The sequence below is a fragment of the Pangasianodon hypophthalmus genome, chromosome 24 (genome assembly GCF_027358585.1).
Source record: "Pangasianodon hypophthalmus isolate fPanHyp1 chromosome 24, fPanHyp1.pri, whole genome shotgun sequence".
NCBI classification, from domain to species: Eukaryota; Metazoa; Chordata; class Actinopteri; order Siluriformes; family Pangasiidae; genus Pangasianodon; species Pangasianodon hypophthalmus.
The window spans coordinates 16,102,587-16,124,334 of NC_069733.1; the positions used below are offsets into that span (position 1 = coordinate 16,102,587).

At 39.1% G+C, this 21,748-nt stretch overlaps 1 protein-coding gene across 1 annotated transcript in view; it reads left to right on the forward strand.

Annotated features, from left to right (window-relative positions):
- Positions 1-12,173: 12,173 nt before the first annotated feature.
- rtn4r (reticulon 4 receptor) overlaps positions 12,174-21,748 on the forward strand; it is a 69,090-nt gene continuing 59,515 nt past the window's right edge. Inside the window, exon 1 of the mRNA XM_026931149.3 lies at positions 12,174-12,930. Within this exon, the coding sequence (XP_026786950.1) occupies positions 12,909-12,930 (22 nt within the window). The 5' untranslated portion in view covers positions 12,174-12,908. The remainder of the gene's footprint in view (positions 12,931-21,748) is intronic.

Here is a 21,748-nt window from a genome sequence, read left to right on the forward strand (position 1 = left end):
TCCATATGTTGATATATTTTGGAATGAACTGGAACACCGACTGCACCCCTGGCCCCCTCGCCCAACATCAGTGCCTGACCTCACTAATGCTCTTGTGGCTGAATGATCACAAATCCCCATAGCCATGCTCCAAAATCTAGTGGAAAGCCTTCCCAGAAGAGTGGAGCTTATTCTAACTCAATCTAGAATGGGATGTTCAACAAGCACAAATGGATGTCATGGTCAGGTGTCCACATACATTTGGCCATTTAGTGTATATGGTTCTAGAGAGCATTTATTTGGATAATCATGATTAAAGTTGAGATATATTTCATCAAAAAATTTGAAAAATTTCCCCGAAGTAAAATATAAAATTAAAACAAGAACACGTCCAAACCAAAAAATTTTTTTTTCAGATGTAGTACCATATTGGCTCCAAGAGTGAGATACAAAAAACTCAAACACCAATTTTGATTTCAAGGAACTTTAAGCATTAAAAGGTTACTGTTGTCGCCACTGAGTCATGTTAGTTGCTTATCCGTACCTTTGTAATGTTAAAATACCTTTGTAACACAGTGAGGCCAATGACACACAACCTTTTCCCCCTATTAACACTTACAGGTGCAATGCAAAGCAAGGAGGGGTGGCAGAAATATTCAGTCAAGGGGATTGTTCTAGGAAAGCTGTTTATTGCAGAGACATTAGAAGACAGAAACTGCTCTTTCAAATGAATTCCTTGTAATTACACACCATCCACAAAATAAAACCCACTACTGCTGGTAGCTTCAAAAAGTGAAAGGAATATTTATTTATTTATTTATTTAACAGGGACAATGCACATTAATCAACATCAGTATTTATGATGTAAATGAACCAAATTTTGGATAATTTTCATCTACTGTCCCTAGGCAGGTTGATATGTAAGAAAAATTAGGACATGCTAACACCTCTAAGACATGTGAAGCCTGCCTACTGCATCTGCTGATCATGCTGCATCACGACCCTCTTCCACATACATAAGCTCACAGAAGCCTGTGATAGTGGGCAGGTGTCTCTGTGATTGACAGGGCAGAGAGAGTATGCCCCTCCCACCCAGACAGCAGACCGATTTTGCTCACTTGGCTTCCAGCTACAGATGGCTAATTTATGTGAACATATAAACATACTATATGAGTAAACATCATTTTGGCACCCCTGATTTTCTAGCAACCATATTTTAAATGTATAACACTCTAAAATCAGCAAGAAGTTCATTCCAATCATGAGTTTTCACTACATTTATTATAAAAAAAAGTTATATGCATTTTATTTTAAGCAGTAAAGTGAAGCATTGGAAGTCGTCTAGCCATTTTTCTTCAAGGCAGGTTAACTCATACTGCCATGTTCCAGATTCTAATTAACAAGACAAAATGGAAGTAGAGAGGGGGCGAATGAGAAGGCAAAAGCGAGACGGAGAAAACGAGAGACCGAGGCAGTGAGAGGGAATCAGATCTGTGTAATTACAACTTAATGTGAATGAGTCGACATTGTCTTTATTCCAATGAGCTAATGAGTTTTGGACAGAGCGCAAAAACAGTTCCATCATGGAAATTGCCTTCTCAGGCCTCGCCGGAGAACGAGCCACCACGGCGGCAGTGTCACAACGTCGAGGGGAGTCGATCTGCCTGAATGAATGGAAATGTCCCAGTGTGTGAGCGCAGAACCAGTGGAGAAGTGGCAGAACACTGTTTGTCATGCCATAGAAACTTATCCCTGGATAATGGGCCTCCAGTGGATGTTGACGCGACATGTAAATGAAAGTGGTCTCTCCTGATTATATGGCTGTTAAAGGATGTCAGATGAATATGCTTCCACGTCGGCGGCTTGTCACACAATTCTGAGAGCCTCTTTTCGTCATTTTAAAAGCTGCTTTTTCGCCGCACTTAAAACGTACATGACATTTCCGTGGATGTCAGTGCTGCACTAAATAAACAACAAACAGCATGGCTTTAAATGAACCACCAGGGCGACATATTACACAACCATTTTGTCGCTGTGCTTCAGCTAGAGCTCCATGTCCTCAGAAGCCATTGTAGGAGATACAGCCATGGTTTATGAATTATGACTGACTTCCACTGGCATTCCAAGCACCAGGGTGAATTTCCCTAAAGCACCATAACCTTAAAATCCCTGAAAGGTTCTTGATGTTTGTCAGTTGTCTGTATGGAGCTCTGTGGCCTGAAATCATGTCATTTCTGAGAAGGACATTTATCCTTGACCTTTTTTTTTTTTTTTAAATGTTTCTCTTGAACTCTTGAATACTGTTCCACAACCAGGAGACTCACCCAGATCTAGGAATGGCTGGTAGAAATTTGCCTCTCCCTTCTTCTAAAGATAAAAAAATCAGAATACAAGAATACAATAAAATAAAAGTGGATAGCCTGAGCACAAATTGTCTAATCAAAGAACAGAAAGGACAGATGGCAGAATCATTTAATGTTTAAATTTTAATGTTTTTGGTTGGAGCTACTACTTTTCTGTTTACCTTATTTGATATTTGGGAAAAAAACACTACATGAACCCAGAAGAGCATTAAAGACTTGAAACGTAAAAGTTATTAGCCATGAATTCTAGTTCCCAGCACAGCAAGCTATTGTTCCCAGTTTCCCATCTTTTGCTTTTGTTTGGTTTCGGTTCTGTCTCTGCACTGTCCTGTCATTGGTCGATTACCCCACTGTATTCACCTATTCTGTGTTATTTTGACTATTTATCCCCTGTTGTTCCTACTTCTTCTTGTCAAGTATTTTCATGCATTTCTGAGACTTATGACCATGCCTGTCATTGTGTTGATTATGGATCATCCCTATTTCCTGTTGCTTCCTGTTTATTGACCCACACTATGGATATTGATTTTCATTTTTGGATTGTGTATATGCACTTGTGTCTTGCCTCTAACCACACTTTATTATTCTTCTTACATCAGTGATGAGAACTCAAGGCATAATGCATTGCTCAACCCTAGTAGAGTCATTGTCAAGCTATTGATACTGTAGATATTAGACTTTAGACCTCCCATCTAATAGCCGTCACTTCCGAGATCTTATGCTTAAACACTACAGGAAATTCTAAGATTGATCTGAGATCAGAGTATAATGACAGCTCAGACTGCTGTTCCCTGTGGTTTCACCATGAATGGATTATTTAGCGCGAGTTAGCAGCTTTGAAATCCAACAGCTTGTGCATTTCATTACACCAATTAAATAGAGATTTGTATCTGCCAACATGGGTTCTGCCTTGGATGTTCCCCAATAACTGCAGAGGGGTGAGAGATGAGCTGAATATTTAATTAACTTGGGAATTAAGCCTGTTTCCATTCTCTAGACAAAACACATTGCAAAACAATTTTGTTTCGGAAAGATCCCACTTATATGTAAATGTCTCCATTTCATACCACAAGCAATGTGACAATATTGCTAACAGTTCTCACAGTGATTAGCTATACTGCATGGATTATCTTTGATTCCCTGCAAAGCTTTCCCAGTGTAATAACATGTTGTGAAACAATGAACCTTCCTTCAAGAGTTGAACATGATGAATAGGATTCTAGGAACTGTCCTGATGTTTCAGTGCCAAATGTTCATAGCAGCAATGGTGCAACTGGGAAGCTCAGCTCCAGCAAGAAAAAAAAAAAAAAAACATTGTGCTTCCCATGTGAACGCTTTAGAATTGTGCCTGATCTCCAGTAGGACAAAAAACATTAAAGTTGTAAAGCTTCTAAATGGTTGTGATTCAGACCATTTAATGTTCTTTAGTGTGTTTCAACATTTGTCAGCCTGTCATATAATGGTTCCAACTGAATCGTCATCAAATTCAACTGAGTCCTGACTCAATTTATGACTCTTTGAGGCTGCACGGCTGGCTTTTATGATTAGAGTTCTGCTCATGCACTTCAGAATAACAAAGTGGCAGACCAGACGCTGAATTTTTCGAAGTTCAGAGAGAAAATGTTCAGGCCGTTGTCCTTTAAAAATCGTAGACAGACTGTAAACCAACACTGACATAATAGGTGTACTGCAGTGAAAAGGACATGATGAATTTAACCACTGAATAAAAAGACAGAATGTGAGCTTTGATTTTTAAAAAAATCCAGACATGATTAACATATTTTACAGACTAAAAGTTGCACTGGAGTAAGCCTGCATTATACACCACTCAAGCATTCATACAGTTTGTAGGTTCGTGACATGACAACAAGCAATGTTTTAATTAAGATTTCAGTTTTAAGCAAATTACTTATGGTGCCGTTAAGTGACAGATCAGAATTATTCATTCTGTCTGGGGAATTTCCTGTAGACAGTCTTATGTTTGACATCATCCCAATGTTCTGCTTTCACAGCTTTTCGATTCTAGGTTTATTTCTGATTCAAAAGAAGAAAATGTTATGTAGAAGGTTTCATCTTTTCCTTTTAACTTTAAAAATCTGGCAGCAGTGTAATATAGCATATAGACAACAATTCCCAAAATAACTGCAAATCTGTCAGGTGTGCAGAGTTTCCATTTGGCAAAAATTATGAGCACAACTGTTCTGAATGCCAAGAGTCTCTTTGAACTATTTCCCATCCAAGTTTGGTAGGAAAGATAGGTCATAACTAGTAGTAATAGTGTTACAGTGCAAGTTCCTGAGAAGCCAGCTCAAAGGGTTGTAGGACTTGAGTCCAGTCTTTGACTCAAGTTCAGGCTTGAGACATTTTGGTATTGACGTGGACTTGTCTTGGACATATTGACATTTGTTCTTGGAGTTGTATCATTCTTGCGCATTGGTGTTGCTAAACATGGTCTTGGTTGAGAGTTTCTAAAAACAATACTTGTGATAACTTTTCTTTTTTGCAAGTTTGACAAGAAGTAATTCCTTCTTCTAGAAAATAGCTACTAGTCAAGCCAACTAGTTGAAGTAAAGGCTTGGTCTCAATCTTGGCTCGGTCTCTTTCATTTGGACTCAGTCTTGACTTGGCCTCAACCCCCTTAAGACTCCGTCTTGACTTGATGTCGGCTAGTCCTGGTCTTGGACTTGACAACTGTGGTCTTGTCTACAGCCCTACCACTTCATCACAGGGCACCATGCACATTCATGGGCAATGTAGCATAGCCAATCCACAGACTGGATGTTTTTTTAGGAGGTGGGAGGAAACCAGAGAACCCAGAAAAAAACATCATACACACTCTACACAGACAGTAACTCAAGCTCAGGATCGAATTAGGGACGCTGAAGCTGTGAAGCAGCAACACTACTCGCTGTGTCAAGTGCCACACTTTCTCCATTCATTCATCTTCTTCATCCTGATTGGGTCGCATGGATCCGAAGGCCTATCCAGTTCATCACACACAGACACAGTGAGAATATCCAAAGGAGTCTTACTATTTGTTTAATGTCAATATTGAATACAGTGTGATAACATTTAAAATGTTTCCTAACACATAGATAATGTTAGTGCAGTGATTGCTTCCAAGGATGATACAAATGTGAACTGAGAAACTACCAACGGCCTGCCATGAGTTGCCTATTAAGGGGCCTTGTAAAAGATATTTAGCCTTATAACCATCCTCGAAGGACAGAAGCATTCACATTCACATTCAGCATTCTCGTTTAGTCTCAAGCAATGCATTTGGCTTTTTGAGCAGCCTGACAGGATGGAGGTTCCTCTACAAATTTACCTTTGTATCATCCTCAGAAAGAACATACATAACTATTTACAGTTAACAGCTCTATACTATTTATTTATTTATTATTATTTATATATTTATTATTTATTAACCACAGCACTGCACTATTGAATTCTCAATTCTGTTTGGTCTGTTGATTCATTTCCTACAACTTCAGCTCTGACACGACTGCAAATCACAAGTTTATATTAACACGCTTGTTCTAAAGCTAAAAAAAGAGGCTCGAAAAGAGAGGATAGTGAGGGAGTGATTGCTTATAGCTGCTATTATGTAAATGAGAACAGGAATGAACTTATTTATCAGGCATTTGACAACATTATAGGCAACTATAAATGGATAGAAACTACAATGTGTCATTCTTTAATAGATAAAAATGGTTAGTTTTAATAACTTTTGTGATAAGAGATATAAACCATTTCAAGTTGGCACGCTGTTTAGTATTTTCCTGTAAAAGCATGCCATTGGGTTTTGTTTCTTACTTATTATATTTACTAATGTTTGATAAAGATTGATCTTTGACAGTTTCACATATGTGCATTCTAGCTTTAAGCTCATTTATATTCCCTGTTCCCGTTAAATACCATATCAGAGCACAAACAGCTCATAGTACATATGGACATTTTGAAAAAACAAACAAACAGCAAAAAAAAGTAAATCCCATGCTCTGGTTAAGTCAGCTCTTTTTATATTAAATCATCTCCAATCAGAAATTCATTAAAAACAAATCTATGAAAATTACTAGAAGTAATGAGAAATAATACAATAATCATAAAAGACCTCTAGGACTACAAACTTGCTAGGCTGTTTTTATTAGGAAATTTTCTATTTCTGTTTAGAGCTAAAGGCATCTATAATATAAAGAACTAATTCACTGGGTCAGTAATTATTTCTTTTCCTTGTAGTTGAAATTGGATTGGTGTGTCAGTTACTCTAGCATACTCCAAAGATAATCTCTCAAGTCTCATCATAACAATTAGTGCATTCATGTCAGTAGGTCTGAAGGGAATCAAAAGCTATCTAAACAGTTTTCTGATGGCAAGTGACATGAACAGATCAGACATTGTTTTCTCTCCTTCTTTTTCTGGTGTAATATATAAACACTGAAACAATCGTAACAAGCATATGGCTCATTTTTATAGAGTGTATGGAGATTTCTTCTATAGTTCAAGTCACGTCTCCATTTACTCAAGTGAAAAACATATGTGCTTCCTCCATCACTGTAATTTAGTCTGGTGAGTCACTCATCATGAGTATGTGTTAAAGAGCATAAGTAACAAGACACTCTTTTAGCTCTTCGAAAGCACCGGAATATGAGATATCGACACAGTCTGTCATCCCAGACTTATTTTAAGCAGATGTGCTGCTTACTGTAACTCAAAGACTTCACAGTATGGTTTGATCTACTGTTATCCAACATATGGGTAGATTTCCATGCAATAGCATGACTAGCAGCATTGAAAAATAGCAGCTTGATGATAGTAGGAATTGCTTTTATTCAGAAATAATTATGTCGTTGCTTAATACAGTGTTCTGGAATAATGGACATTGGCACCTCACAGCTCCATGGTCCCTGAGTTCGATCCTGAGCTCGAGTTACTGTCTGGAGTTTCATATATTCTCCCAGTGTCCCTGTGGGTTTTATCGGTTTTGTCCTACTTCCCCAAAATACTGGAAAAAAAGCAAATTTTCTGTTAGGTATGAATGAGTGTGTGAATTTATGGTGCCCTTTGATAGACTGGCGTCACATCCAGGGTGTGTTCCCGCCACACACACAGTGTTCACGGGATAGGTTCTGGATTCACCGCCACTCAGACCAGGATAAAGTGCTTACTGAAGGTGAGTGTATGCAAAAAATGCATTGACGCTTCAACTAACCAAATGTGCCATATGGACAGAAGCTAGGAATATTGTTAGCTTAGAGAATATGGGTTTGTTTTCGGGACTGGAAGAATGTGAGCGATCCCTCGAACAAGGTCCCTCCATGGAAACTCTTGAAGATTCCATGCAGAGCTCAATAACATAGGGTCAGACCCCATCAGACAGGTTCTTAGCTAAAAGCAGAACCCCTTTAGGATGTGAAGAAACTTGGTGTTGCTGGAACAGTTGCAGTAACAGTTGGAAAACTGTTCTCTACACACTTTGGATGGTCTTTTTAAAGAGGATCTACGTGGTACCTTTTCTGGATGTTTCTTTAGTTTATCTATCTGGAAGAATCCTTAAAAGTTCTATTTACAGTAGACTCCTACAAGAGAGGGTTTCCTATCTAGAAAAGGGTCCAAGTGGAATACATTTATGAAGATGAAACCCTTGACCATCTGATGAACCTCTGAGAAACCCAACTTTGTCTAAGAGTGTATCGTTCTGCAAGCATACCATCAACACTATTGATCGGAAATCATTAATGTATCGGGCGCTTTTATCCAAAGTGTCTTATGAGTGAAACAAATCCAAATCTAAGCATCGACACTCTTAAGATACAGGGTTTCTCCAGTGTTATGTGGATGGTTAAGACTTCTGGCTTCCCTCAGTAAGGAATAAAACACAATGGAGCATAGTGTTATCAGAAATCAACCTGGAGCTGCTTATTTTCCTATAACAGTAGCAGGTTCTTCCTCTTACACCTCAGCAATTCGCCAACAATTCGCCAGTGATCACTTATGCAGCTTGGCATATAACTGAGCCCTCTGTCCTGAGAAAAAGTGCCTGTGTACGCTGTTACTATAGAAATAATAACGAATTAGAACAAGCTCATTAATATAAACCTGTGATTTGCATTGTAGCCAAAACTGTCAGAACTGCTGGTATAGAAAGTGAGTCAACACCTTCTGGCCAGGCAGATTCCAAAATATTTGATGCAGGATTTCCAATATTCCAATGGTGGCTGATGGTTTTCATTCATGCTCTGAGGGGTTTAATCATTTCCTGGTCAATAGCTACATTCCAAATGGCTATGTGTTGGACATATAGTGCACTACACAGGATGTAGGAGCCATTATTCCATAGTATAGAATAGGGAGCCATTTGGATATTTAGCCTATGTGTTAAATATTTCAATATCAGGCTCTTTTATTGTAAGTGCTTCAGTTCTCTTTCTGTTTCTCTCCCTCTTCTCACTCCCCCCTCTCCTCTCTTTTCTCTCCCCTCCCTTTCACTCCTCTCTCTCCCTAGCACTCTCTCGTTCAATCTCTCCCTCTCTCCCTCTCTCTCTCTCTCTCTCTCTCTCTCTCGTTCGCACTCTCTAGTCGCTGGGGGGCGTATTGTACTCAAGAATGAGTTCCAGATTTCCCAGGGATCCCTTCAAATTCCCTGGCTAATTTATTTCTTCCTCATCTCAGTTTGTGTTTTGTACATTTTGCTGAAGATGCCTCCTTTTTTGTTCTTTTCTTTTTTTTTTTTTAACTCGAAACAGAAAAATAAGTAATTAACCTGTGAGCCACATGACTCAGTCTCGGATTAAGTAAGACAACTATAAATGTTGGCCAATTTTCATTCCTGCTGTCATAACAGAAAACCCTGAAGTTAAAAATGCACATAGCATCATGATTGTGCAGTTTTATACAAGAAAGCATGAAGTTAATGCTGGATTGTTTTTTTTTTTTTTTAAATGCACCACTCAGGAGAAACTTCCAGAATACAATCATCTACAATGCCAAAGAAAAAAAACAAAAACAAAACATTCCTACTCCGGATTGTCACATTGGATTATATAGGCCATCCACAATGCCAGTAAACAATCCAATCTAGCACCTTAGATCGAGCCAGTGGAAGACACCTTAAAGGTTCTAAATAGAACCCTACAACTGAGGGTTTCTTATTTAGAAAGGGATCCAAATAGAAAGCCAGAATGAATTAACTATCAAAAGAACTCCTGAGATCCTTTTTTTTTCTAAGAGTGTGTAGCTAGACCTAGTCAAAATAGCCAATACAAGCAGTACAGTCTACACGTGTATCAGAACATGAAAACAGATATGAAGAACCTTGGAGAAAGATTGAACCCCAACGTTGATCATTTTCCAATAGCGAGAGTTTTGCTTCTCTTATACCACAGCAATTTGCCAATGCTTGCATTTTCTTTATTAAAGACAGACACATTGTACTTTTTATCCATTTACAGTTATATTTAATGTTATGGAATGTCTGCAAAACAATTTAGCTAACCAAAATCAGCGAGGTTCATTCCAAGGGCCCGGAGTTGCCTGGGGGACTAAGGGAACTGTAATGAAGAAAACTTCATCTGGGGTACAGTGCATTAACCTGTCAGATGATCCAAAATTCCAATCAACACCTTGTTGTCCATGTTGCCACAATTGGCAATTCACAATACCACTTTTTTAAGGACTGCACTGTGGAGTGCACCATCGATGGTAAAGCCCTTCAGGCCCACATCGACCCTGTAGTCTCGGAAGCTCTTACCAAATCACTCTGCCTAAATTTAATTGGAAGAGACCACCGAGACCAGAGGGACCTCATGGCAGCTGAGTAAGTAAAGTTGACTGAAGGCGAATTGTTGCGGTTTCCAGCAATCAATATGTTGTGTTTTTTTTTTTTTTGGTCAACGATCTACCATCCTAATCTATTTTTGTCCATCATGCATAGCCTATTAAATTATGTAGAGTTCCTTGAAGCTCCTATGAAGAATGCTGGCAGGCTCACTTTTTCAGCCACTAATTTGTTGACATGGTGCTGCCTATCCTAGATGGGGGAAATACATGTAGGGAGGGAGGAGTATGTTATAAAGAACTCAAAAGATGCTGGTACATCACTGGTAGCTTGGATAACCATCAAAATGGCTAGCTTTCCACTGTAGATGTTGTGTTGCTTGGCTCCTTTTACGTATGGTAATGGTGGGAGGGAAAACATTCTCTTTCTCCACTGTCAATCAGAGCAACACTAGCCAATCATGAGCATCCGTGAACTCGTGTATGTGGAAGAGGTTATATAGCGCTTTCAACAGAGTGTGTTACGCTGCAGTGTGAGCAGCAGTTGTGGTTGGCTGGCTTCATGCGTCTTAGAGAAAGCATGTGTCAGCCTTCACCTTTCCCGGAAAATTTTTAAAGAGGGAGAGAGAGAGAGAGAGAGTTTTCTACAATGGATCATTAGTGCTTCAAAAGAACTGCACAACTTGGTTAAATGAGTATTCCAGTGTTTTTTTTTTTTTTAATCAAATCTCTTGTCTACGCCATCTGTAGATTTTTTGCGAAGAAAACCAGCCTACTCAAAATTCTCTTATAATGAAAGTCTAAGGGCAGTTGCAGGCTGGTCAATAAACATTTATGCGAACCATTTTTTTTGCAAAAGCTTTCATTGAAGAATTGTTTAGTCAAAGGTCTTTGTAGTGAATATGAGCTCTAAAATTGGAACAATTCATCTTTTTCAGACATGGGACTACTTTTTCAGAGAGAAGAATATGTGGTTATCAAAGTAGTCAATTTCGGCCTGATTGATCATGGATGTCACAAAACCTTCACAAAAGCATAAAGAACCAAAATGACCTTTTATTATATTGCATCAAAATCGTAAGAACAACTTCAGCAAGACTTCTTCTGATGGTTGTCTCATCCTAAGCACTTTATTGTAATAGTATAACTGTTGTGTTATTACTGTATAGTCACTAATTCGACAGCACTGTTGAATTCTCAGTTCCGATTTCTATAGTATATACTGTATAGTCTATAGTAGTTTCTATAGTAACAACTCATTTACAGGGACTTGTATAGAGGATGGTCCACAGGCTGTTGTTATTGGAGGTGTGCTGTTATTGGAAAATAATCAACTTTGTGGTGGTAACAGTAACTCCGCTCCACGTCAGGTTGCATCACACCACCCAGTCACTGATTATTTTCCTAATAATTTCCATTTTATTCAGTTAATAAACCACTGTAGTATTCCTTTACCCTTTCATTTTGACCTTTTGACGATCCCGCTTATAAGCCTTATAAATTCACAGTTTTCACTCCAGACAAGCCGACAAGTGGTTCTGGACCCTGGACTTTGAGCGTGTCAGCTGTGTCCATTACACTCTGCTGGAAATCACAGCCTGTGTGTTTATAATAGTCTTTGTGTAAGAAGGTGGAGACGTGTTTGCTGCGCTGTTATCCAAACGGCCATCCAACTCAAAGCGCATGCAATTCATGAAAGATTCATTAGCACTTCATAGCTGCTGTAAAACATCATCTTTCTATCTCTTCCCTCCCTCTATCTCTCACACGCTCTCCCTCTCTCTGTGCATTCCTCTCTTAACAATTATCTCTCTTTCTCGGCATTCCTCTCAACCACCATTTCACTCCATCTCTCTCTCCCTCTACATGTTCCTCTTTCAACCATCACTCCTTTTTAACAGTTTTCTTTCTCTCTTTCACTCCGTGTATTCCTCTTTTAACTGCCCCCCTCTCTTTGTATTCCTGTCTTAACCATCATCTATCTCTCTCTCTCTCTTTCATTCTGTGTCTTCCTCTCTTAACCATTCTCTCTCTCTTAGTCCATCTCTCTCTCACACACACACTTGATGTATTCCTCTCTTAACCACCCCCTCTCTCTCCTCTCTCCTCTCTCTCTCTCTCTCCCCCTCCTCTCTCTTTCCCTCCCTCACTTCAATTCTTTCCTCTCCCAGCAGCGCTGCTTGTCTCCTTTCCTCTATCACTCTTTGCATGGACATTATTTGCTGGAATACTACATTCATCATTCCCTTTCCACCTCTGGATCACCTTTGACCCGTTCAGGATTCTCCACAAGACCGGACATTTATTATTATTATTATTATTATTATTATTATTATTATTATTATTCCCCCCCCCCACAAACCCCTCACTTTCACTTCAGTATATCGGGCTCGTGAGTGTTTGAACCCCCGCGTCTGTGCGCGCGCGCGCGTGTGTGCGTAGTGTGTGTGTCTCTGCATCTGGTCTTCGGTCCGGGATCCTAACCGCGCTCGCGTGCCCGATGCCCGATGAGTGAGCGCGGACCCGTCGGCGCGAGACTCCGCTCTCCGTCTCGCGCCTCTGTTGGCTGAATCCGCGAGCCGCGCTTTCTTTCCTTCCTTCCTTCCTTCCTTCCTTCCTCAAGCGCGCGCGGGATCAGGGATTTTGTTTTTTTTTGTTTTTCTTTTTTTTCTTTTTTTTTTTCAGTTGATCTCGGAGAGGTTTTCTGGACCGTTTAGCTGGAATTACTGGAATTTATTATTATTTTTTTTTTTTAAAAAAAAAGGGATTTATCCTTAATCATCGCCAATCATGAAGTCTCTCCTGCGCGAGGGTGAGTGTCCGAATTCACACCACAATTATTTTCAACTAAAGTTTATTCTTCTTTTAATTCTTGAGTGAGGCATAAGACTAAAAAAAAAAAAAAAAAAAAAAAATCAGTGATGCGCAGTAAAGCTGTGTCTGTTTACATGCATGAAGTAGAAATGCATATGTACATGCATAAAGTAGAAAACGCTGTATTTTAATGAGTAATGTGCGAAAAGCTCGCGCTGGGTCGCTTCGGAGCGCGTGCAGACGTGTTTCTGCAGATTTAGCGCCCATCTCGGATCTAATTTACACTTGGCTGAGCACCATATGAGTGCAAAACGCCCCACCACATTGTTAATGCTGTGTTAATGTTCACAGTGTCTAATTAACTCATACAACGTTGAATTAACACTTACAGAGTTTATTTAAATTCTAAACACAAATTCAGCAATGTGGGTCTTAATGCGACGCTGTAAGAATTTATTTCAATAACACAGGAGCTAAACACTGCGTGTTAATTCAGCATTAAGAGTTTAGTGTCGCCTTAGGTGTTAATTCAGCAATGCACGAGTTAATTCAACAATCTAGGAGTTAAAATTTTGCAGTGTCTCACCTGGGGAGAAATGGTACCTTTTTAGGTCTTGATTTTATCCCACAACCTCATTGTTTTTATTTAATTTAATTTTTTTTTGTAACACCCATGCTGTGTGTTTAAGTGTTACTGAAATGCATTGCTGAACTGCCAGGTTGGCATATGCATATGTTTTATCATAGCAGCATAGGTGCAGGCTTTGCAGGGGGGGTCTAGGAGGCTGTATGTGGACAGACATTCATCATTTATGATATCCAGTTCCAGCAAGAAGAGTGAGAATGAGACATCAAACTGGGCATCCTGCCTGTTTTCATCTCCTGTCCTATTAAAGTGCTGCCCAAGAATCACGGCTCGTTTTTCATTTTCCCAGCTCAGCATAACACAAGGATGCAACATCTAATCTGTAACGTCTTATCGCATGCTTTATGAGCACTGGCTTTCCTCACATGTACTCGAGGAAACAAGTCAGACAAGAGGACAATGTCAGCCTGATTTGCAGTGTTACTGATGCAGCATCATCAATTAAGACTGCAAGCAGACATAGCAAGTATCTATAGTATACAAGATGATTAGCTTATAAAAAAAAAAAGATTCATACAAATATGAAGGAACCAGTGAGGGGAAATCAGCAGAGCTCCACCCTGCTCTTATGTAACACACTGAAGAGGTACTCCATCCCAAGTCTGGTTCTTTTGGATGGAGAAAGGATAGAGTCCTCGATTCCCAAACTCCTTTAACCAAACACTTTTATTTGATTAAGAGAGTCAATTGGTCAGGCTGTGTGGGAGGTGAATACATTTTCACAGAGCACATGAAGCAACTGATCTACTTCTCAGGTGGAAGCTAGATGATGGATTATCCTTAAAACGGAAAAAGATTCCAGTAATCATGTGACTTTTAAAGGTGCAGTGTGAGATGTTTAATTAGAACACTTTTTGTAACATTTGGTGAAGTTCCTCTTACACTTTGGTGGCTGTCCATAAAATTTTATACTGAGAGGAATCATCTGGTCCATGAGCCACCCCAGGCTCTGTAAATGGTTAGTGAAGTGAGGTCCACCACATCCAACCAAACAGGACAAATAAGCCTCCACTTCCTTATTAATTCAGAATGTTCCCCTTATTGCAGTAGGATTTAGGCAATCTAGCATAGGCCAAGATGGCCTCCCACCTGCAAATTGGCATAATGCAATTAGTGAAAAGTTAAAACGAGGGTTAGGGTTAGTGGATATACATTTTGATATGGCTTCTTTAGAATAGAATTGGCTGAAATCCAACTGTCCTCATCTTTTGAGATCAGGTTTACAGCTTCTAGTATTATTAGCTTTAGAGGATGCATTAAAATGGAGGGAAGGCCGCATGGTGGTGGTAGCACAAATAAGCCCTGGTTTGATCCTGAGCTAGGGTTACTCTGTGGAGTTTCACATGTGTCCATGTAGGATTCTGTCAGGTTCTCTGGTTTCCTCCCACCTTCCAAATCTAATTGGCAAATCCAAATTGCTCCTCGCTGTGAATAAGTGTGTGAACATGTGTGTCCTCTGCGATGGACTGGCATCCTATCCAGGGTGTATTCCCATCTCACACCCACAGTTCCCAGTATAGGCTCTGGATCCAGAGCAACCCTGACCAGGATAAAGTGGTTATGAAAGAGGAGTGAATGAATTAAAATGGAGGGACTCTTTTAGAGGTGTGCATTGGGACTGGGATCCTGCATGATCCATCAGAGGTAATGGACAGTTTTTACTTTCACACAGGCTGGAATGGGTGGTCAGGTATGAAGCTTGTGGGACAAATAATACAGTGCATTTACAGTGTTTGTTCATTCATCCTTGGTTGCTGCTTTATCCTGGTTTGCACTAGAGGTCTTCTCGGGTCCTAAAATCCATACCTGACCCGAATCGACCCGAATCACTTCTTACCCAAACCCGACTTGCATAAATTAATTTTTTAAAAGAAAAACCCGACCCGAGACAGACCCGATGAAATTAGACCCGACCCCGACCCGACCCGAAGGCATTTATTTTCGAACCCGACTGGACCCGAACGTAAACGGCATTCACGTGTGCACGTCTTTTGTATTGTTGTCTATCACAACCAGACATTGGTTCGCGGGGTTAGTGCAAAAAGCTTCTGCCAGCAAGGTGGGCTGTTTATTGTAAATAGACACTCCGTTAAAGGGATTGGGTCTGATCGGGTCCATTTAGAAAAAGCACATTTATTTTAAATTACCCGAGACCCGAGGCAACTAATACCGAACCCGACCCATGTCCGAGGCACTCGTCGAAGTTTTGGACCCGAGTCTTGGGTCGGACCTCAGGTTTTCGGATCCAAGTGGACCCGTGAAGACCTCTAGTTTGCGCTGCTATGGTTTAAATGACTAAATTATTTATAATTTGGGAAACAGAACCAACCAAGGTCATTAGAAAGTACTGCAAGCGGGGACAAACAAAAATAATAACTGTGGAATTGAGCAGGATTGGTTAAGAGTTTCTGCGAGAGTGGATGGGATTGGTCGGGATTCCTTCAGGAGCAGGTGGGATTAGTCAAGAGTTTCTGCAGGATTGGATGGGATTGGTCAGAATTTCATCGGGAACCAGTGGGATTGGTCAGTGTTTTCAAGACATCCACCAAAATTGCTTGGACTTCGCCGTTGAAGGTTATGTCTGGGAAGACACACATGTAGAGACAGAAAGTTGACAGGAAATACAGTGTGCGAAAGTAAGAGAAAAAGAAAGGCAGAGTGGTCAAAGACATGCATTTTGCTGATCTGTGCTGGTGTCTTTTGACCGTGAGAGCTTTAGCGCAAGGCAGCATCCGGTCTGTGAAAGCACTGATTGGCGGCAGGCCAGTTGACTTACTGTATGTGTGTCAGAATAATGTGTGTGTTTCTCTGACTTCCTATCTCATAATGTCTCCTAACAAGCCTGCTGTAGCCCAACCCGCTGAATCCATGCTAACACACATTCACCTGCTGTTAATAAGAGTTTCCTAAACTGTATTTTAATTGAGATTTGAGCTTGCGGGTTGATGACTTTATGTTAGTTTTGTGTAAACAGGCCATTTTGGAGGTACGTAAGGAAAACAGTTTCTATCCTTCCTTCAATCTAATTATATTAATGGGTTCTAAATGCCAGCTTCATTCTTTCATTTCCTCCTTTACAGCTTGTTGTAATGAGCCTCTTTCAGCCCAGCCCGCTAACAGACACTGACATGGGAAACTATGGAGTCACTATGATGGCTCATTTAGAGAAGCACAGAAATGCATTCCTCATTATTTACCAGTCAAATTATGGGAATGATATGAATGCATGTCAGAGAGAGAGAGAGAGAGAGCGAGAGAGAGAGAAAGCAAGAGAGCAAGCTTGCTCAGACACCAGTAAACCTCTTTCTGCTGTATACAGCACGTCTACGTGTGCGTGAATGAGTCATTGGGGAGTTAGATTCATTTATCACAGCAGGTGTAAATTGGTTCATGTCACCTCTCATTTTGCATGGAGAATATTAATGATATGAATATGTTTTCATATGGCGATCCACATTTTAAAACAGCAAAATGTTCACTCATACATAGATAAACATCATGTTTAAATACGCATCATGTTTAAATACGCATTTATAAATATGCATTTATAAATAATTTTGCGTATTTAAATACGCATTGAATTCATTTTAGTTTTATATTTCATTAGTGAAGCACCATTACTCAGGCTTTATAATTCAGGTGCCAAACACACGAGCCCAAATTATAAACCAAAATTCTATTGAATTGCAAATCTGCAAGTGTGACTGTAACCTTATTGTTTTGCAAGTATAGTCATTGTAGTACACTGGGGGTGGACAAATCAGCAGCCTGGGGCAAGCAGATTTTGTGTCTGGGCTATTAGTTTTTCATAGGACAACCAAAAGTAGGTTTGACAACCAGAAAAAGAGAACAATCCTTCTTCTTCTTAATGACTTTCACAACAAATGCTTTTATTTGATTTGTAGCTTCACGGTGGTGTGACACAGCTCAATGTTGTAACTATATAATCAGAAATAAGTCTAGTTGCATTTCTAATTTTATATTTAAAATTTGTTGATGTGTATAACTGACTAATCACTTCAATACATGTTCATTCATTCATCTCATTTAAATGACATTTAGCCCAAAACCTCAAATACAGCATAATCAATAAATGAAGCCTAAAATTTTTTTCTAGGATAAACTATATTCAGTAGTTTCTGAATGACATAAAAAAACTAAAATTTTGGTTGACCTTTGGTTGACATCATATATCTGAAACGTCCTGATATTTTTATCCTATGCAACATCCAATCACATGCAAAAACTGGGAGAAGAAATTTCTTTAGCTTGCTTGAACTGTTTTAGGCTTACTAACGAATTCTCATAATGAGCAAACAAGTGTTGGACTAATCACTGACAATCAAGCAATGGAAACCTTTCTTGTAATGTAAACACCAGAAAACCTTATCAACAGCTCAGACAAAAAGCACCGGCAAGGAAGAAAAGGGATATAAATATACTGAATTGAAATGGGACGCAGGTGAAACCAACAATCATACAGGAAACTATGACCAAATAAGGAAAATGTGAACCGAAAGTCTCATATACAGTAGGTAGAATATGGAAAACGATAGGGGTCAGAACGTGGGCAGATGTGAGTGCATTCAATCTGAGCAAACACTGGGATGGCCATAAATAATTGGGTTCTGAATTTGTGCAGGTTGTGTAGGTTTTTTTTTACTCTAGTTTTTACATTAGTGTCCAATCCATATTTATCCTTAATGTGGTGTTAAGGAACTATTTACCTTCATAATAGCTAAGACAGAAACTGATTTTTTTTGTTGATTTTTTTCCTAATCCACCCCAGTTTTCCCAACAGTGCTCCATATATTTTAATCTGCTGACCTTCTAAACATGAATACATAAGTGAAGTGGTATTAGTTCATTAGCATTTGTAGATAAGTCTATAAGAGTTGGTGGTCCCACTTGGTATGTCATATTAACAATTATGTACTAGTGAAAAGAGTATTTCCTAGAAATGTAGAAATCGTTAATGTTTTTTTGTGAGCATTGTAACCAAACACATATAACAAACTTAATAATTTGTCATATTTAACATTTAAACACATTGTACTCTGTTATTTACAGTGTCCAAGCAACAGCCTGAAAGTTGTAATTCGATCCCATATGTTGACATATTCTTTTTGTTAAAGGATATCAGGGAAGGATTGGGGAATTAATGCATTGTAGGGCTTGACTGATTTCCACAACAGCCAATAGCCTTCGAAATATGCCAAATCTAAAGAAACTCAACAGTGGCTTATCAAACAAAAAAGCGGATTTTGAACAATGTTTCCATCATATTCAATATCTTAGAGTAGAGGTTTTCTAACCACTGGGTCTTGGCTTGGTACTGGGCCGTGGGTAGTTTGTTACTGGGTGTCATTCAACACAAGACCCTAAAGAAAACTGTATTGTGAAAAAAGCTTTCTAGACAACTTACACTTATACTAGTTCGACATCTTTAAATATCTTGCTTGCTCTCAGTGTCATACACACATTAGCTGTATCTTAACCGTGCTTTGTAGCTCATAGACCATTACAGTCAGTGCAGCCAACTTTTCAGCACTCAAGGGATAGTTTGGAAGGGAAATTAACTACACAAATGACCCATGTTTGCTGCTAATTAGCTGCTACTGTAGAGCGATAGCCGCAGTTTGTTTACAGGAGTGGGGTATACGGGCTCTAGAGAGTATTTGACTGGACATAGATTTGCAAGTACAGTATGAGTCATGGAAACTTTTTCAACATTTTCCCAGAAATGATAAATCTATAAAAAAAAAAAAAAAAAAACTGAATCAGAATAAGACAATTTTTGTAATTTTTTACATAGACTGGCATACTGGCATCCACAGTGCCAAGATACTCATACTTAAAGCTCTAAAACATTGATTATGATTTCATGGGTACTTTAAAATAAAATTTAGAAATATTGTTATGCAAAGCCCAAATGTAGTCACCCAAGACAGGTTTGTAGTTCTTTACTTTGCAGCTTCCTGATTGGTGGTCATAACTCTCTAGTACTTCTGAGGTACTGCCTCGTAGCATTAAGGAACAGAATTTGGATACCCAAAAAATATCATTGCTGATCAATTTCCTCATTGATACCAGAGAACTTTAACCACTCCCACTGATTTTAAGAGACACCACAAGTATATAATTGTTACTTGCATCTAATTTGGTTGATAAATCCAGTCCCATCCAGGGTGTAATCCTGGCTTACAGCCAGTGTTTCCAGGATAGGGTTCATCTGTGACCCTCAAGAGGATAAAGCATTTACTGAATATGAATGAATGAATGAATGAATGAATGAAAGTGCAGATGTAGGCACAGACATATACATAGACAGGCATACATTTGCAATTTTCACTAAGATCAGGCACCTGTGGTGCTCCAGTAACAAGCCCATAGGGGTTTAACAAGTTCTCCGTAAGATTCCAGTTACAATCTGCAGCTGTCAGAGAGAAGACTGTCTGTTGAAACGTTGCTGATAGACTGCAGAGAAGCACCAGGTTTCTGTGGAGAAAAAAAAAATGTTGATTCAGAGACTGTGAAGGCTGTGGGGAGACAAAATGGCTGCTCTCAAAAATAAACCACAGGAAATAATGTGCCAAGCACAGCAGACTGGGTGCGTACCTCTTCTGTATCACAGAGCACTCCATCAGACACTGCTGACTGACAGACTATAAGATAGATGCAGATATATCTGTGCAGGCCAAGAACGGCAAAACAGAGTCACGTATCTAGATGATGTTAAGATATGTCCACAATAAATGTTTACATATTCTCCAAAGAGCAAATAAATGTTGGAGCTGTCAGATAAACAAGGCACTAAAAACAACTTCAGAATCTGCTAATCTTTCTAAAAATTACAAAAAAAAACAAGCTTTATCCTAAATGCAAAGGATTTTAGTTGTGGTGTTTTAAAAGCCCAGCTCAGCTCAGACTGGATGGTAATCCATTAAAGGACAGCAGAGGCCATGTCGGACAGCAGCAAGCGTGAAATGCATGTTTAGAGAGGCTCATGGACAAGCAAAGGGCAAAACACTCTGAAGAGATCTATTCTGTTCAACAATATCCAACAATTTCCACTCTCCAAAATCTACCCCGAAACTTTCAGTGACCCTTAAAAGCCCAGTATGTCCCAAACTAAAAAGCGAACCTACCCTTCTTGGAACTTGGACAACAAATTTTAATCCTTCTTTTCTGTTCACTGGATGTCACATTGACCTACAACTGAACTTTCATTTCCTAATAATAGTAACTTTAATATTGTGAAATTGACAGTTATACTGTAAGAGGGTATATTACATTATCTCCAATGTTAGTAAGAAATAATAAGAAATAAAATATTTGGGGACATGCTGCTCTAAAATTTGCCAATTCCAACAATTTCTTTTCATTAAAGAGTGACAATACCTTATAGCCATTTATAGATATGTTTAATGGTGTCAAACATCCACAAAGCAGCTTCCTGTCATTATGTAGGTTTTAGCAGCTCACCAGCTTAACTTTTGCTTTGTATTGAAGTTAATAATGAAAAATGCACATTGTCTTGTTACTGAGAAACTGCAAAGCCTTCATTCTTCATCCTGAAGAATGTCCCATGTCCGAAAACTTGAAGGGACAGCTTTTCTTCTGACTGTTATAAACCACTGACACTGGAGTCTCCTTCCAAAATTGTCACAATTTGACTGTTTATCCCAGTATTAGCAGAATTATCTGAGAGCTCCAAAATTTATGTGCTTTTGAGAATATTTAAAGATTATCTTGAACATATCTCAACATCATCTTGATGCATTACATGTTCTACTGCCAGACCCATTAAAAATGTGATACTGAGATACCACAGTAATACCACTAGATACAGTTGTAAGATCTATCTTAAATAAATATTTATAGACATGTCAATGGGAATAGGCATGTTAAACTTCTCCATATGCTCATAGACATGCTCTGATGGCAGGTATGGGTGTTAAGCTGCCAATAAAAATGATGGAAAAATCAATTTTAGACCTGAATAGAAAATAAGAGTTAAAGGACCACAAAGAGCTCCAGAGTAAAGAGTCCAATCAGGCTACGCTGCTAACGTATGCTAGCTCCATCTCCTGATCACTCTGGGAAGGCTTTAGCTTTAAAAATTTACTCCACATAAATCTTTAAGCTAATGACCGGATCCTCCCACTCT